The sequence below is a fragment of the Equus przewalskii genome, chromosome 3 (assembly GCF_037783145.1).
Source record: "Equus przewalskii isolate Varuska chromosome 3, EquPr2, whole genome shotgun sequence".
NCBI classification, from domain to species: Eukaryota; Metazoa; Chordata; class Mammalia; order Perissodactyla; family Equidae; genus Equus; species Equus przewalskii.
The window spans coordinates 37450901-37467234 of record NC_091833.1 but is presented as its reverse complement, the minus strand read 5'-3'; the positions used below and the strand labels follow the sequence as shown (position 1 = coordinate 37467234).

The 16334-nt window shown below is 44.0% G+C and overlaps 1 protein-coding gene and 2 long non-coding RNA genes across 7 annotated transcripts in view; all 3 read right to left on the bottom strand.

Annotated features, from left to right (window-relative positions):
- Positions 1-1932, bottom strand: part of SLC39A8 (solute carrier family 39 member 8) — a 70435-nt gene extending 68503 nt beyond the window's left edge. For 2 of the 5 annotated variants that reach the window (XM_070614148.1, XM_070614149.1), the window contains exons 1-2: positions 1588-1720; positions 676-1149 (exon numbers count right to left, since the gene is read on the bottom strand). In XM_070614148.1, the coding sequence (XP_070470249.1) occupies positions 676-894 (219 nt within the window). In that variant the 5' untranslated portion in view covers positions 895-1149; positions 1588-1720. Of the gene's footprint in view, positions 1-675; positions 1225-1454; positions 1721-1896 lie in introns of those variants that run through there. The other 3 variants (XM_070614151.1, XM_070614150.1, XM_008528952.2) reach the window with 3 other exon arrangements.
- Positions 1933-2343: 411 nt separating this feature from the next.
- LOC139082511 (uncharacterized) overlaps positions 2344-16334 on the bottom strand; it is a 33623-nt gene continuing 19632 nt past the window's right edge. Inside the window, exons 6-8 of the long non-coding RNA XR_011538597.1 lie at positions 3357-3532; positions 3127-3230; positions 2344-2477 (exon numbers count right to left, since the gene is read on the bottom strand). This is a non-coding gene — a long non-coding RNA (uncharacterized lncRNA). The remainder of the gene's footprint in view (positions 2478-3126; positions 3231-3356; positions 3533-16334) is intronic.
- LOC139082512 (uncharacterized) lies at positions 9925-16209 on the bottom strand. The gene is made up of 3 exons (XR_011538598.1): positions 16092-16209; positions 13993-14064; positions 9925-10059 (listed from the first exon to the last, which is right to left on the bottom strand). It is a non-coding gene; the product is annotated as an uncharacterized lncRNA (long non-coding RNA).

The window sequence follows — 16334 nt, the reverse complement described above, 5'->3', positions numbered from 1 at the left end:
TAGTTGCTCCTAGGTAATTCACAGCTGGCCTTAAATCCTAGGAATTACCAAATGCCTAAATAATACTGTGTATTCCTACTAAGACATATATTTTTAATTTTGAATGACTATCAGAATCAAACACTTGACCTGACAGATAACTAAAAACTAAGACTTTAAACCCAGTTTGCCCACCAACTGGGTGTGTGCCTTGGTTTCCCGGGCTCCTGGGCTCCCCCACGTCGTACAGTAGGCCTCTCAGCTCTGGACGCGTGCTGTTACGCACAGGAAGACAGAACTGCACCGGCCCTCGCTGGCAGGTGTCACCCACGGAGCACCTGCTCCGGGCGGGGGGAAGGGAGCCGCTCTCCTTGCCGGGAAGATTTCAGCGCGCCATTCCTAGCTAAAAAGCATCTCTTAAGATGCTTCTCACCCTCACCTACTTCATAAACTTTTCTGTAAAATCCTATAACCCAAGCCTCTGGCCTCTCAGCTCATCAGGCATAAAACTGTCACCTCTGGTCCCCTCACTGCCGGCCTTTAACCCCGGCTAAGAAGCCCAGTCTGGTGAAAAGCAAGCGCCGCCAGTTACGGCCTCGTCCTGGGAAAACGCAAGGAGACCCTTTCCCCTGAGCCCTTCCCGAAGACCGCGCGCGCGCGCACGGCGCCCGGGGGCCGGGCCGGCCGGCCGCCTACCTGGTTGAAGTGCAGCCGCCCGGGCTCGGGGGCGCCCTCCGCGGGCGCGGCGCCCAGCTGCTCCAGCAGGCGCCCGAGCTGCGCCGCCGACAGGCTCCGATTCGCGCCGAACACGCTCAGCACATCCTCGCTGAAGGCCAGCCCGGGGCCCGCCGCCGCCCCTCCGAGGCCGGCGGCCGCCAGCAGCAGGAGCCCGGCCAGCGCCCGGCCCGGGGTCATCCTGGCGGGAGCCGCCCCTCGAGGGCCCGAGCCCGGCTGGAGCGCACAGGGACGCGCCGGGCGCGCCGGCGTCGGCGCCCAAGGGCGCGCGGGTCAGGCGTCGGCGAGGGTCCGAGTCAGCGCGGCGCGGGGCGCCCCTGGTCCTCCACCGCCTTCGAAGGAGAAGCAGCCCGTGACCTGCGGAGCATTGAAGTGGCGGTGCACCCTGGGGTGGGCAGATCTAGGCAGCGCGCGCCCCCGGGCCTCCTGGAGAGCCTGAGATAGAGGACAAATGGGGACAGAGATAAAGGCCACCGGGCCACCAGCCGGCCGGCCCCGGGAGCACTGCCTGGCCAGAGCCCTCGAACGCCCGGCCGGGCATGGGGCCAACTGCCCCGGAGCCGGTTTGCAAACGCCCCAGGATTTGCGAACAGTGTGGTGACACACGATCCTCCCGGATATAAAGCCCCAAACCACGCCACCTTTTAGGGAGAACTCAACCCACGCTCTCTGTAGAAGCCCACCTCCTCTTCCTGTCTTTCTGCGTAATTCCCTCCGAGCAAACTTAGAAGGGCTGAGACCTGCAGTCCTCAAGGAGCTTCAGGAGTGGCCCCTTCGGAGTCGTGGGGTTTGGGAGTCTAAAGGGACCCTCCCTCTCCCAAGTCTCTTCTCTGGGCTTGGCAACTAGTGGGAAGGACTCGCTAGCCTGCTGACCTCTCCGCTCGCCTGTTTGCCAGGTTCTGCCTCCCTGCGTCTCTGTGTGTCCACGAGAGTCCCTGTCTGTCTCAACACTACCTCTGGCAAGTCCGCTGTGAAACTCCGAGATCCGGCCCTGCGCCCTTTACAGATAAGGGGAGGAGGGCCCTGTCCCCGCCTCTGCGGCACGTGGTGACACACTCCCCTAGCCTGAACTCCCGGGCGCGTCCACGCCGGGGCGCAGAGCCGCGGGCCGCTCCCCTTCGCCCGGGTGGCGCGAGCGCAGCCTCAGCCAAGCCGGCTCCCCGCCCTCATCCCGGGGGTTACCTGAACGCCACCTCCGTGTCGGTGCTCCTAGCCTGCTTTCTGGTCTCGGTGGTCTCTTTGTTACCTTGATAAAACCAGCTTCCTGGAATAGAGTCTGGAGCCCCTGGCATTGTCTAAGAGATTAGCAGGAATTGCTTTTTTGTCTTACTTCTTAAACTCGGAGGAGAAAAAGGAAACGAACTCTGTAGCGTGGTGGTGGACTAGCTAAGCCAGCACTGCCCAAGCAGGCCCTTCCTGACGCCGCACGGGATATCCGCAGATCAGAATGGATGTTTGTTCAGATGAGGGTTCAAGAAAGGCTGGCTTAGGTGTGAGGTCAACAAGTTGTGCAAAGTGAATGCGGTGTTTGGGGGCAAAGGTTGTGTCTGGATATAATTGTCCAGAAATAAAGTGAAACCCTGATTCGCTGTTATGTGGCCAAGGACAATAAGAAGAATTCCAAGTGGTGTTCTTTCCTTTCACGGGGAGAGTCTACGGCCTCCTAGAACAGCACATTTTAAAAGAGTCACTATGTCCACACAGGGGCAAGTAGATGGGGAAGGGGAAAGAATCTCATCTCCCGTGAGGAACTTAGATATAACCTGGAAGAGACAGGGAGAGAAAATCCCAGAAATATGAGGATCTAGGCAGACATAACTGATGGGCTGTCATATGGAGCTGGTTTAACCGTGTTCTGTCTAACTCCGGAGGGCAGAAGCCTGCAGTAACAGGACAAAGGTACCAAGAGGAAGGCTTCTGCAGAATATAAAGGACAACTGCTGTGTGAGGTGGTGATTTCCCCGTGACTGAAAGTGAGTCAGATGTGCGGGTATCTGGTGGAAGGATTCCTGCCTTGGAAGGAGATCAACAAAATGATCTTGACGGTGTGTCCCTTCCAGTTATAAAATCAGTATATTGGTTAATATTAATTTACAGAGTTACACTGGTGCAAAGAGGGCAAATATTTCACCCAAGAGTCAGAAGTAAGTTCATATCACAGTTAAGCTCTTAAATCACACAGCTAATGGGACTCTTCAGGATTTTTATTGGATTCTTTTTTTTTTTTCTTGAGGAAGATTAGCCCTGAGCTAACTACTGCCAATCTTCCTCTTTTTGCTGAGGAAGACTGGCCCTGAGCTAACATCCATGCCCATCTTCCTGGAGAACCCCAGGCTGCCAAGAAGCAGAACTTGCGAACTTAACTGCTGCGCCACCGGGCTGGCCCCTGGATTCTTAAGTGAAATTTGTTACCTGCTTTTCCTTTTGACCTCAGTGATTCAAGGTGATTCTTGGAAATTAATGAACACTGTAGATGGTTCATCTGCACCCAACAGGTTGTTCGTTCCCGGCTTGAACTGCAAAACCAATAAGATGTTGGATTTTTCCACAAATGTAAATGAATTCTGAATAATACAAATTTTATATTGTGGATTTTTTTAAGTTAAATTTTATTTATTGGTCATTCATATCTATGCACATACCTTATTTTTCTTGGAAATTTGCCTTAAAAGTCCAATAATTTTAAAGTATAATAATGAAGGGAACATGCCAAGAGCACTGGCCAGGATGTTGAAAGATGTCCTTGCTCTTTCTGACTCTGTCACCCGGGAAACCCGGAAAAGTCATTTGACCTGACCAGGAGTCACTTCCCTCATCTCTGAAACAAGGAAATTGGGATAGAAGAACAAGTGTGCGTTGCAGCCTGTTTATTTCTAAATATTCAGTGTAGAAGTTCTCTCTCAGAATAAAACATGAAACACCTGGAAGAGAAGTAAAAGTTCACTTCTCCAATGGAAAGAACATTTAACATCAAATCTTACTTTTTCTAATAACTTCACATTTTTCTCAGTCCAAATCTTTTGTTACTGTTGTAAATAAGGAAGAAGTTGGCCTCTTTTAAACTTTCTCATCACTCATTTCCCTGTGGAAGGACTAATGAGCAAATCTAAGAGACAGGTGTTTCTATCCCTTCTTCCCCTCTCCTTGTCTTCCTCTGCCTTCCAGTCCTAGAGCCATTAGGTGGAACATGGTGTGATAAGCAGTTTCCGTATGGAGGGCAGTCACAGACCCCTAAGAGGGATATTGGAGCCTGAGCAAGAGAAGAGGGTATCCAAGTAGGAGGGACACTTAGTGTGCAGGCAGGGTGACAAAGGTGTCCAGACTGGAGGAGGGAACGTGGAAAGTCAGAAGGCATATCCCTAATGCCGTAAGAGTGTGTGCATGCACCCCAACACAGAATGTCAGCACCTGAGTATCATGAGGCGAGCATCCTTCCCAGCACGGTTTGTCAGAGCCCAGGCTGGAGAGGGAACAATGGCCTGGGGTGGGGTGTCAGAGCCAGGGCAAAGATTGGAGGGCACCCATGGGTCTGTGGGGAGAGAAAGAGAGGCAGCCAAGTGTGGAGCATCAGAGTCTGGGTAGGTGAGGAAGTCGTCCATGCTTGATAGAGGCCCGGCACAGAATGTCAGAGATGGACAAGGGTGAGGAGGGAGACCCCGCCGAGCAGCAGCAGGTGGTACCAGTGTCTAAGCAGTGAGGCGGGCTGCCTGACAGGCGGTGTGCGATAGCATGAGTTATAATAAGGAATATGTATTTGGCCTTCATCCTTGTTTCTGGCACAAAGCTCCTAAAACCCTTGGAATTTCCTAAGTGTTGAGAGTGTTAAAGATATCTCCTGTTATGCAACTGAGGTGACCTTTGGTCAAGACTTACCGTGGGAGCTGGTTCCCAGTAAAACCAACCGTGTGATTAGTGGGTTGGACCCTTCAGTCTAACGCCTTCACCTCTGGGGAAGGGAGAGGGCCTGGAGGTTGAATCAATCATCAATGGGCAATGATTTAATCAATCATACCTATGTAATGAAACCTCCATAAAAACTGGAAAGGACAGGGTTCAAAGGGCTGTGGGGTTGGTGAATACCTGGAGATTCATGGAAAGTCGGTTGCTCAGAAAGGGTATGGAAGCTCCATGCCCTTTCCCCACACCTTGCCCTATGCCTCTCTTCCATCTGGCTGTTCCCGAGTTATATCCTTTTATAATAAACTGGGGATCTAGCAAGTAAAATGTTTCTCTTGAGTTCTGTGAGTCATTGACAACCTGGACTTTGTGACTGGCTTTTAGGGGTAGGGTGCAGTCTTATAGGACTGAGCCCTGTACCCGTGGGATCTGATGCTATCTCCAGGTAGAAAGTGTCAGGTTTGGGTTGAATTGTAGGACACTCAGTTGGTGTCTGAGAATTGCTTGAATGTATGTGGAAACCCCCCATATTGAAATTTGGGTGCAGAATTATAGGGTGTCAAAACCTAAGGAGGAGAAGCAGAAAATCAGCAGGAAAAGTGATGGAAGCAGAAATAGAAGATTAGTTATACATAAGGAGATTCATTAAATAAGTGAATATATTAGATAATCATAGCCAGTTTTCTCATGGTCAGGGAAGAGAGTTGCAATCATGGAGAGGGAGAAAACCAGAGTGACCCATGGGGTTGCGTTGGAATTGGAGAGATCAATGTCAATTTGCAGTTTTCAGGATATAAGCAGATAAAAATTGACGTAGTTGTAAATAATCCCTGGCTCTGTCCGCTGGGAGGGCCTGGGAACAGCCAGGAGCACACCTAGGGCCCTGAGCTTGGCTCCTGAAAACAATTCTCCACTAACAGGAACCTGGGCTCCTTAGAAAAAGGGTTGATTCCAGGACCGGGCAGGCAAAGAACAAAAGGAACCTGGAATCTCGTATGCCTGAAAGCAAGGAAGCGCTCAAAGAATATAGGAAATACATAGTAAAGTATTCCAAGAGAATGGAGCGTCCGAACGGAAACCTACACGCAAATGATTCAGGTCGAAAGGTCTTTGAACTGTACTTGCATCTTTTCTGTAAGTTTGTAATTGCTTCAAAATTTAAAAAAAATAAAATATTGAGTATTAACAAGGAAAAGAGAAAGTTCCTACAACAAATTACATAGAAATTAAAACCAGAATTTTGCCAAACTCCCAACTTGATAATACTCACTGAAATTAATTGACTCATTCAATACCTATTTTTAACATCTGCATTACAGTCCGTGCTGTCTGGGAACACAAGAGTGAAAAGATGCGCTTTATTTTACCTGTAAGAAGCCTGTAGCTAAGGTTAGCCACAAGTGACGAGGTTGCTGGAATGGAGATTTGAAAGGCTGAGTGGAGAGAGATAGGAGCACCTGTGTCTGCAGAAGATGCTGCGCAAAGCATTGACAGGGCAGGGAGCCCTCGAACTTGAAGGACAAGTAGAAGTTTGACAGAAAGGCAGGGAGAAGAAGCACATCCAGGGTCAAGAAATGCAAAAGAAAAAGCTCCGAGACACTTGAAGGAGCAAGGGAAACTACAAGAGGGCTTTTGGAACTGGAGAGTCTGGAGCAGAAAGGCAGGACCTGACAGGACCTGGAACAGTCTCAAAGGTCCAATGGGTCAAAGGTCATCTAGTGATGCTTCAAAACATTCTTTATGACCGTCCACAGGAAGAATCCCATTGGTGAACTTAAACCTCCTTTTTCCTATATTATAGGCATCAAATAATATTCATTCCTTATTATTATAAACATCACACATAAAATTCTCAAATAAGAGCAGGATGATGACTCTATGCAGACTATACATGACTGTCCAGCCATCAGTGCGACAGACAATGCAGGTGGAATCAGATTTCTGCAAGTCCTTTCTGAATTTAATTCCTAATCTACAAAATGGGGATTACAATAATGCCTGCTCAATCTACATCACTGAATAACTGTGAGCATCAGATAAGATGTGTAAAAACTCTCTATGAACCATAAGACAGAATGTCGTTGTTACCATAAGCTAACCAGGTAGGTTGATGTGACCTGTGTCATCGGCCCTGAGAACTGCCATTGGGAAATAGATGAGAACACCCAAGATCACCCTGAGGAAAGACTGCTTTATACAGAACAAAATTCTTGAGGGTTTTTTTCCAGGAAATTAAATCACTAATCAGAAATGGAAAGAACCATAGACCCTATAGAGTCAATGTGGGCATTTTGGAGTAAGGAAAGGAAAACTCAGGAGAGTTAAGTGAAATGGTGCAGAAACACAACACACTTGGACTGGAACAGAGGCCCGACTCTGCCTCTTTCCATTTTACCATCAAAAGCAAACATTCGTCAGTGTTTGAGAATAATATGAGTGTGACTTTAATTTGATTGAGAAGTGAAACTGGAAATTGTGTTCGCCTGTGTTTTTCCTGCCTCTTCTTCCTCCTTCCTCTTTAGTTCTTTTCTGATGCACCCACATCCCCATTCAGCTCGGCTCACTCAGCATGACCTCACCATGGTTTCTGTGCTTTATCATTCCATATATTTTTTAAAGATATTTTTAGAATTTTCAGAAAATTTATATGAACTGTCATAGAAAGATGTCGAATCAATAAATGAAACCGTAAGAGCAGAATACGTCGTAAAACAATATAAACAGCAATGTGTGTATGTGTATTTGCACTTAAGTTAACAAAGATCTTGGAGAATATGCACCAGCTGTTTACAAGGTTTTCCTCCTAAGGAGTAGGTTTGGGGAACAAGGAATTCAGAGGGACGAATGACCCCTTTCTCTGGAGAGAAAAACGAGGGCAATGTACCTTTTTCTTTCTACACTTCTGTGGTGTTTGAATTTTTCAAAAGGTGTCTCTTACTTTTATAAAGGAATAATAAAGGAAAGGAATAAAAACTTATCAAAATGTAGATGGTGCCGGCAGTCTAGGTGGCTTCTGAAATGGGGACGCGGAGAGTCAGGATCAGTGTGTCTCCACAGGCCCATGAGGAGAATCCTGAGCCGCAGACACAAGGATCCCATGCTGTGCGGTTGGCAGGCTTCCTTATCACAGGGAGCTAACAGAAATAGCACACATTTACGAAAATAGCCCTGAAAGGCATCCAACTGCTTTCACTCTCTGAATCTTGATTAGCCCCAGGTCTTTGATGCGGAATGGGGCAAACTGAGCAATAGGTGTGCATAATTCTCCTTGGAAGGGGTACTTCCCGTATCTCAACTCTCTGGGGGTCAGAGTCCCAAAGCTTGAGTGAAATCAAGCCGATCGGAAATATCACATGTGAGAACAATTAAGAATTTTGTTTTCAATGTAAAAGCTTAATACAAAGCCTACCTTAGGCAAATTCATGGAATGGAACTTAATAGAAAGCCTGCCTTAGGCAAATTCACAGAATGAAACTGTGACAAGAAGTCTTTTCTAGGTTCTCGGCTCCTTAGTAGCCAGACCCACACCCTCTTCCCTTGCCTTCCCTTCCTTCAAATCTTCTAATCCCAGTATGGTATCTCCATTTACATTAAAATATAAAAGACTGAGAACTAAAAAGTGATAACTGACCCAGGCACTATTTACAATTTTTTTGGCCAATGGTATTGACGAGGATCAAGGCTGCCCCTGCCCCAGGGAGAGAAGCCCAAGGCATCCTGCCCTACATACTGACCTATATCATCCTCCAAGAAGCATAGTCCTGCCCTCAACCCATTGCAGCTCTTACTGCCCATGGGTCCTGTCCCCCTGCTACTCCATGCTATTCTCTGAGTAAAAGAGCACTACTGCCAGACCTTGAGAGTCCAAGAAATTTTTCTTTTTACTCCTCGACTCACCGAGCCCATATCGTTTACACTGGTTTATCTAGTTTGCAAAGCATTTTTAACTTAAGAATTGTAAATGGGGCTACTGGAAGTAAACCGCAAACAGGGCAATGTTCTCCCCTTGGTGCGCGCACTAGTAGGAGCTCACATCTGCCCAAGGCCTCCCAACCAGCTTCACGTTGAGTCTTTGTCTCGTCCGCACCGCAGTCTTGCTGCAGAAGCAGCCCTTGCTGCCAGGAGGCGTTTGCCTAGGACTCCTGGTGAGGAAGCCCTGTTTGAAAGAGCTCTACATGCTCCAAGGAATGCACCATAGATGAGCCAGCCCAAGCACAGTATTGAGGAGAGAACAATGAAATAAGACTCCAAAGACAAGTTCTCGTTTTAACTGAATCCACGTGAGCAGTCGGGTCGTCTTTGTCGTCTGAGTCCCTGAGCTCTTCGGAGGATCTCACAGGGTTGCTGTGAGAGTTCATTGAGGTAATGCCAATTAAAGCATTTTATAAACGGCAAAGCCAAGGAAAACTAAAATGTCAAACTAGCCAAACCAGGTGGGGATGTCATTTTTGAGCATGGTTTACAGCATTGTGACGCTGCTTGTCCATGGGACACACGTAACAACATCAAACAGGCGAGGCAGCTCATCCTTTCTAGACCCGAAAATTACTTCTCTGTAGGGCCTGAGCGCCATCCAGAGAGCCCACTTTAGAAAACACTGCTTTCTTTTTTTTTTTTTAACTTGGATGGAATTTGTCATTTTATCATAGAAACTTTGTTTTCTAGTTCTACTTCTTGTTTTGAGGCCTTTGTTCTGTATGTTTCAGAAGGAGGAAAATTATTCTTGGCACACACGAATGAAAACCCAAGCTTTGCCACCTGTGGCTTTACATTTAAATATTGTCCATTCTTATGTGAAAGTCGTTTTTTTTTTAAAGATTTTATTTTTCCTTTTTATCCCAAAAGCCCCCTGGTACATAGTTGTGTATTTTTAGTTGAGGGTCCTTCTAGTTGTGGCATGTGGGACGCCGCCTCAGCATGGCCTGATGGGCAGTGCCATGTCCGCGCCCAGGATTCGAACCGGCAAAACCCTGGGCCACCGAAGCAGAGTGCACGAACTTAATCGTTGGGCCAATGGGCTGGCCCCATGTGAAAGCCTTAATGTAAGATAAATGTACTTGGAATAAAGGAGGATTTACATGAAAATAACGTAAAAGCAGGATAGACATTATGGAGAAAGATAAAGGTTTGGATACATAGGAAATTGTCCAAACATAACATACCCTAGGATCCTCAGCACTGTAGGGAAGTGCTCAACTCATATTTGTGACAGAAGTCTGATGCCACTGAGAAAATTCTGGCTTCACACTTGTCCAGCATTGTTATGTTCCAGGCACTGTCTCCAGAAAAGCCTCACCTGATGGCTGTATATTTCTTGAAGTCTGTGGACCACTGATGGCCCTTAGGTGTTTTCCAGGAACCCCACAGCCTAGTCTTCATTCAAGTTACCCAAAACACGCTTGTTCTTTTTCACAAGTGAAAAGTATATTTTCCACTGCAGCTTGGGAACTAAATTAGATATGGGGAAAAAATTTCACGTTAAAAGATGCCCAAATGTTTCCTCAGACAAAAGGACCCTGAGTCTTTTTAAGGTTAATACAAGCTGGAATGCATAGTGGCTTTATTCCAAAGTCCCACAACTATTATGTAGGTTTCTCTCATCTAAAGGAAGAAAAACTTGTTATAATGGAGTTAATTCCAGGAAAATATGTTCAGATGGATTCTTTTTCAATCTTTTATTACTTATCACTTGTGAATTTGAGGGGGAGGCAAAATTATTTTCAAGCTAACTTGGAGGTTTATTGCAGATCTGAGCTCATATCTGCCACTGTCGTTGCTCTTTAAGTGCAGTTTTCGTCATTTTAACTGTCGTGGAAAAATGTTTCTGGTTTAGTCAATTTTTTTAATGAGTTTGAATTCATTTTTGTAAAAACAAATAAATTTGTATAGAGAAAAGCATTGAATACACAAAATCATCAAGTCTCTGACCACGTCTGGATGGTGGGAATGTAAAATTCTTTTCTGTATGATTTTTTATATTTTCCGAATCTTCTGAAAAATGATTTCACAAGTAAATTTTTGCTAATAGTTTTAAAACAGTAACAACAACAAAATAAGAAGTTGGAGACTGAAGTAGAATGAGGATATAAACACGCTTTTCACTGAAAAGCCAACGTTGAAGTGGGGTGAAGCTTTCCCATTCCGGGTTTCTTGCCTGCGGGATTTCCTTTGATTTGAGGAAGAAACCCTGCTTTCTCCTTATCTACAGGGTTAAATACAGACTCATATTAAGAACAAGAACAGAGTGAGCAAGCCCAATATTTAGCAGGGAAAAAAAAAATCCCCCAAGGCCAGAATTTTTATGCTCCATAAAAATTTCCAACTTCGATTGTACCCTCCCACGCGTAGAGGGAGAATGTAGACTGAAATTTTAAAATTCAAATGATTAAGAAATAAGAAACGGTCCAGTAAATTCTGGGTAGCCACCGCCTTACAGAGTTTTCATCTACAACAGTGCATAGGGATAGTAATGACTTTAGAGAGTTTTGATCTAAAATATTACTTAATATCTAAATACTAAAATATAAATAAAATCTAAAACTTTAATCTAAACTAGGTATCAGGTAACTTCAAGTTGTTTCTTCCTGCTCAATCCACTGAAAGTTAACACAAAGCAAGTTTTTAGCAATATTATGTACAAGTTTTCAATCTTTATAATGCAAAATTCTTTCATTTAGGTCATTGCTATTTTGTTCTTCATCATTTTGAGATTCTAGGATTTGAATTTTTAAAGAAGACTCAGAAAAATCTTGGAACAACTTGGAGCCAAAATAAATTTGTCATCCAGAGAGTTCAGACAAAAAGTTGAAGCTAATAAACCTTAGTGTCCTTTCTGCTCTTTCATCTTGAGAGAAGTTTGTAATGCTCTGTCTTAGCCAAGTCTGGGCTCTCCTGGAGATACAGAGCCAAAGGATGCGGTTGGGAGTCACCACAGACCAGATCATATCACAACCGCTTCTACACTGGGTTCAGAGACGCCTGGGTTTTAAGATAATTAGAGAACATGCATGTGACTTTCATTGTTTACTCATCTATGTCCCTGCTGACGCTATAGAATTCAGTGTTTATGCCTGTAGCTCCAACGCCATCAACAAAAATATCTGTAATTACTCTATCTGATCCACAGTCAGTATGAAGACATAATCACTCTGGGACAGTTTTGTGTATGGGGCAGGTCTGGAGGAAGCCTACAGTGAAGATAACAGCATTCTCACTATATCATCCAGGTCAACATGCAATTGGTTAAATGCCACCATTTTCTTACAGCTGTTATTTTCCTCATAGAACCTTTGCTTAAATTATCATCTGACATTTCAATTCTAGTGTATGAACGTTTGGAAAATTAATTCATTGCCTTAACTAGACAAGAACACTTTGCATAGAATTTATATTCTTAAATATTAGAAGTGAATTTAAATCAAAGATAGGCTAAATACAGAAAAGTAAATTGGCTTTTAAATGTTGACTCATTTAAAACAAATGGCTACATTGAAAACAATAAACAGTGTACATTTCAAATTTGTAAGCTTCTTTTGATATAAATGTTGATAAGGATGGTAAAGACCACACCTACTAACAAATTGATCTACATTTGAGAAGCAAAAACACAAAAAGACAATGCCCCCTGGCTGGGCTTCTGGCCAGGAAGCCGGTTAAAGTACAAAGCCGCCAGCGTTCGAGCAGCGAGGAAGCCGCTCTGACCAACCCTGGAGGCTTGTCCGCCGGCATTTCTACTGGCAGCTCTTTCCAGCTGTGAAAATGCGTTTTTGTTGGGGTTTTGGGGGACGGAGGGGTAGCATTTCTTTTCTTGGCCCGGATTCTTGTAACAGCTGTTATCCAAAATGCACAGCAAAAAAAATAATATGGAGTTCCCTAAAAGTTTTAAATGACAAAAGAGAGGCTTTTTGTTTTGTTCTGTTTTAGGCCTCTTGGTCCTGTCATTTATAACACAAAACTGATTATTGATAAAGAGTGATATTAATAAAATGATTTGTTTTTTGACAAATATTCACTGATTGACCTTTAATCTATATCCTAATTTTTTTTTAATTTTTTAAACTATTCTTCTCTGCCTTGTGCTGGTTACTTTGCATCTTCACTGCTGACTGGGTGATGTGCTGTTAGTTCACCTGTGGACTGCTGTGTGAACATATTTAATAGTAAACTCAAGCTTTACGGTACGTAGAAAAAGAGGTTCTTTTGCTCGAAAACTCCTTTGTCAAATGTTGTGAGGATTACAGTAGATCATATGTGTAAAGTATCCAGCATAAAGGCATGGGGGGTGGGGGTGCGTCTCAAGCACTGTGTCATATTTTCACACGTACCACAATTTCCTGAAACAATACTAGTTGTGATTATGACACTGATCTAAATTTCAAATCAGAAACATTTGTTTCTTTTTCACTGAGAAAATATAAACACTCAGAAGAGAAATTTCTCTTCCTACCAATAAGTGTGCAGTCTGCCCTTATCTGAATTCTTAAATTCCGCCTTCTCTCCTCTTAGAGCAAATGAACTGCTCAAGCGTTTCTCCAAGATCAGCCTCCACTGGGACCATGGCCCCCGGCCTCTTGCTTACTCAACATCTTTGTTTCCACAATGATGCCTTCTCTCTCCTACTGTCTCATCAGTTTCTCCCTCTGTACTAGATCTTTCCCACAGCAAGGCACATTGTCTATTATCTCTTAGGAGTTCCTTTCACCCTGTATGTCTCTCAAGTTATCCCTCTATTCATTGTGGGTTGAATTGTGTCCCTCAAAAGAAGCTATGTTGAAGTCCTCACCCTCAGTAACTCACAACGTGACCTTGTTTGAAAATAAGGTTGTGGCAGATGCCATTAGTTGAGGTGAGGTCATACTGGAGTAGGGTGGGCCCCAGTCCAATATGACCGGTGTCCCTATAAGAAGATAGACGTGTGGAGACACACAGGGGAATGCCCTGGGACAACGAAGGCAGAGACTGGAGTTCTGCAGCTGCAAGCCAAGGAATGCCAAACACTGCCAGGAAACCACCAGAAACTAGGAAGATGCAAGGAAGCTTCCCGTTGGTTTCAGAGCAAGTATGGCCCTGCCAACAACTTGACTTCAGACTTCTAGCCTCCAGAACTCTGTGAGACAATAAATTTCTGTTGTTCTAAACCAGCCAGTTTATGATCCTTTGTGACGTCAGCCCTACAAAACTGACGCATCATTGGCACTCTGCGTACAAGATTATTCCCACAAGCAGAAAACATTATGTCTTAAAACTTTCTTTGACCCTAAATCTGTCTTAAGCTATCACCCTAGTCCTTTGCTTCCTTTTTATAACAATATCTTTAAGAGTTACCTGTAATCGCTGGCATCGCTGGTCGCTGGCTCCCCCGCCATTCCCTGGGGCACTCACCTGGTCAGGGCCTCACCGCTCTCCACGTCTCAGAAACCATTTCGTCAAGGCACCTGATTGCACTTTGTTTTTCTTCAAAGCAAATAATATCAGATGTTTATTTCTTAATTTAGTTAGTGTCTGTTATTTTGGAACTAGAATCTAAGTTCCAAAATGACAGAGAATTGATATATTTTTTCACTCCCACACTCCAGGCCCTGGCATCCAGCAAGTCCTTAAAGAAATTTTGTCAAATGATGCAATGTGTTTGCCTTTAGATTATTAATTGCATGTGGTACATAGAATCTCCACCTAGATTTAAGCACTCTTTGTTTATGGTGCTACAAATTTTGCAAGGATTTTGTTATAATTTTTCAAAAGTTCAAAGGTTACTAATAAAGAGGGGTTTTATGCTTTATAAGCATACTTTATCACAAATATTTACCCCAAGGTAGACTGCTATGTCTTTATTTGATGTTATACCGTCCAAAGCTATTAGCAGATATTAATCTTCATATTCATCCTACATATTAGGGAAAGGTTTTTAACTTTTATCTTAGATTTGGAAATTAAGTGATTTAAGAACCAAAGGACCTTCTTGTGACATCTAAGTGGGTAAATGATAAAGTGTAAATGTGATAAAAATTTTGACTATCAAATCAGTTTAATTTCCACTAAAATCCCCCATCACCAACCCCAACTTATAATTTCATTGACATTTAAGATTATTATCTTAATTATATTAAGTGAGAAAAAATAACTTCTTCCTGGATAGTAAGGCATTTTACAAATGAGGAATCTGAAATTAGAGATATGTAAACAAATGCAATAAATGAAGATTTACTGCTCAGTTCAATGCTCTGAAGAACAGCAGAAATTTAGCACAATGACCCCAGTAAAAAAACAAATAAGAAGCACTGTTAAATGTATTATCTAAAATGTGAATGGGGCTATGATCACATTAGTCTATGATGCGATAGTTCACGGTAATCAACCACGTGTATCCATAAACTTGTCTTTCCATTTTCTCGTTGCCCTCTTTGTTTATCAGTAGTAAACAGCAGCTCACTAGCAAGAGAAGGCAGCACATTAAGGATGGAGAAATTCTGCTAACTGAAGCTGCCAGGGATCCATTGTCACACTTCCTCCCCAGGCCTCCACAATACAACACCACCCTGTATTTGATTCAAGCTATTTTCTGGAAATGATATAATATAACAATAGCATTTTAATCAACCACGCTTATACACAATAACAATAGTTTTATGCATACTGTTTCATATTTCCACCAAATTCATCTTGTCAATGTGTTGATTTCATAAAAAAATGGATTCAAGAAATTTCAAGGACAAAAGTGATACTGAATCTAACAACATAAAAATTATCTATTTATAAAAATACATTTGCATGCTATTTATGAAATCTTACTTCATCCCTCAGTTTAATTCAAACCCTCTTTACTCTCCGCCAGAACTCTGCAGGAGCCAGAAGCGTGGTGCCTGGAGCAGCCCCCGGCCGTCTGTGCCACATCCCCTTGCTGCCTCTGGCTCCAGTTTCACCTCAAGTATTTCTCTCAGATTTTCTGTCATGGGGTTTTCTCCAAAGTTCTAAGAACTTGTTCCACAACTCTCCATAGGAGAGAGGTTATCGGGGAGTCAACCACAAACCAAAGAGAGATGAGAGTCGAGAATAAAGTCCCAGGCTCGGTATTCCAGAGGGATGCTTCCGAGGAGCCTTCAGCATGGTTCCTCAGAGGATCCCCCAGGAGACTGTGCCCATTTTTCCCAGGGATAAACAGCTCAGCAGTGCACACATGATTCGCTTTCCTCCTTACATAAATTGGCTTTTCTCTTTTCCTGACACTCTCTCCATTCCCTCACTCTTACTTTCTGGGATTGCCTCTAAAATAAACCTCCTGAACCCCAGTACTTGTCTCAGATTTGCTTTTAGGGGGAACCCATACTAAGACAGTCAATGTCATTCTCTTAGCTTTCTCCTTTATCCATTTTATCTGGCAATAAATTATCAAGTTCTAATGATTCTACCATGGCTTTCAAATTAGTCTACCCTCTCCAAACCCATTGCCTTTTTCCTGGGCGCAGGCCATCACCAACTCTTACCTGGATAATGCTACAAACTTCTAACCAATCTTCTTGCCTTGTGAATTTCCCCTCGCCAAACTGTTCTCCAAGAGAAGTCAGTGTGCTTTCCAAATGGACTATCTGATCTACTTACTCACTCATAAAAGCCTCAAATATTCCCCATTATCTTTAGCATTATGTCCCTAACATGACTTGCAAGGTCTTTTAGACCTGGTTTTCCTCCTAGTCTCATCTCTCGCTTCTCACGTGATAAACTAGTCC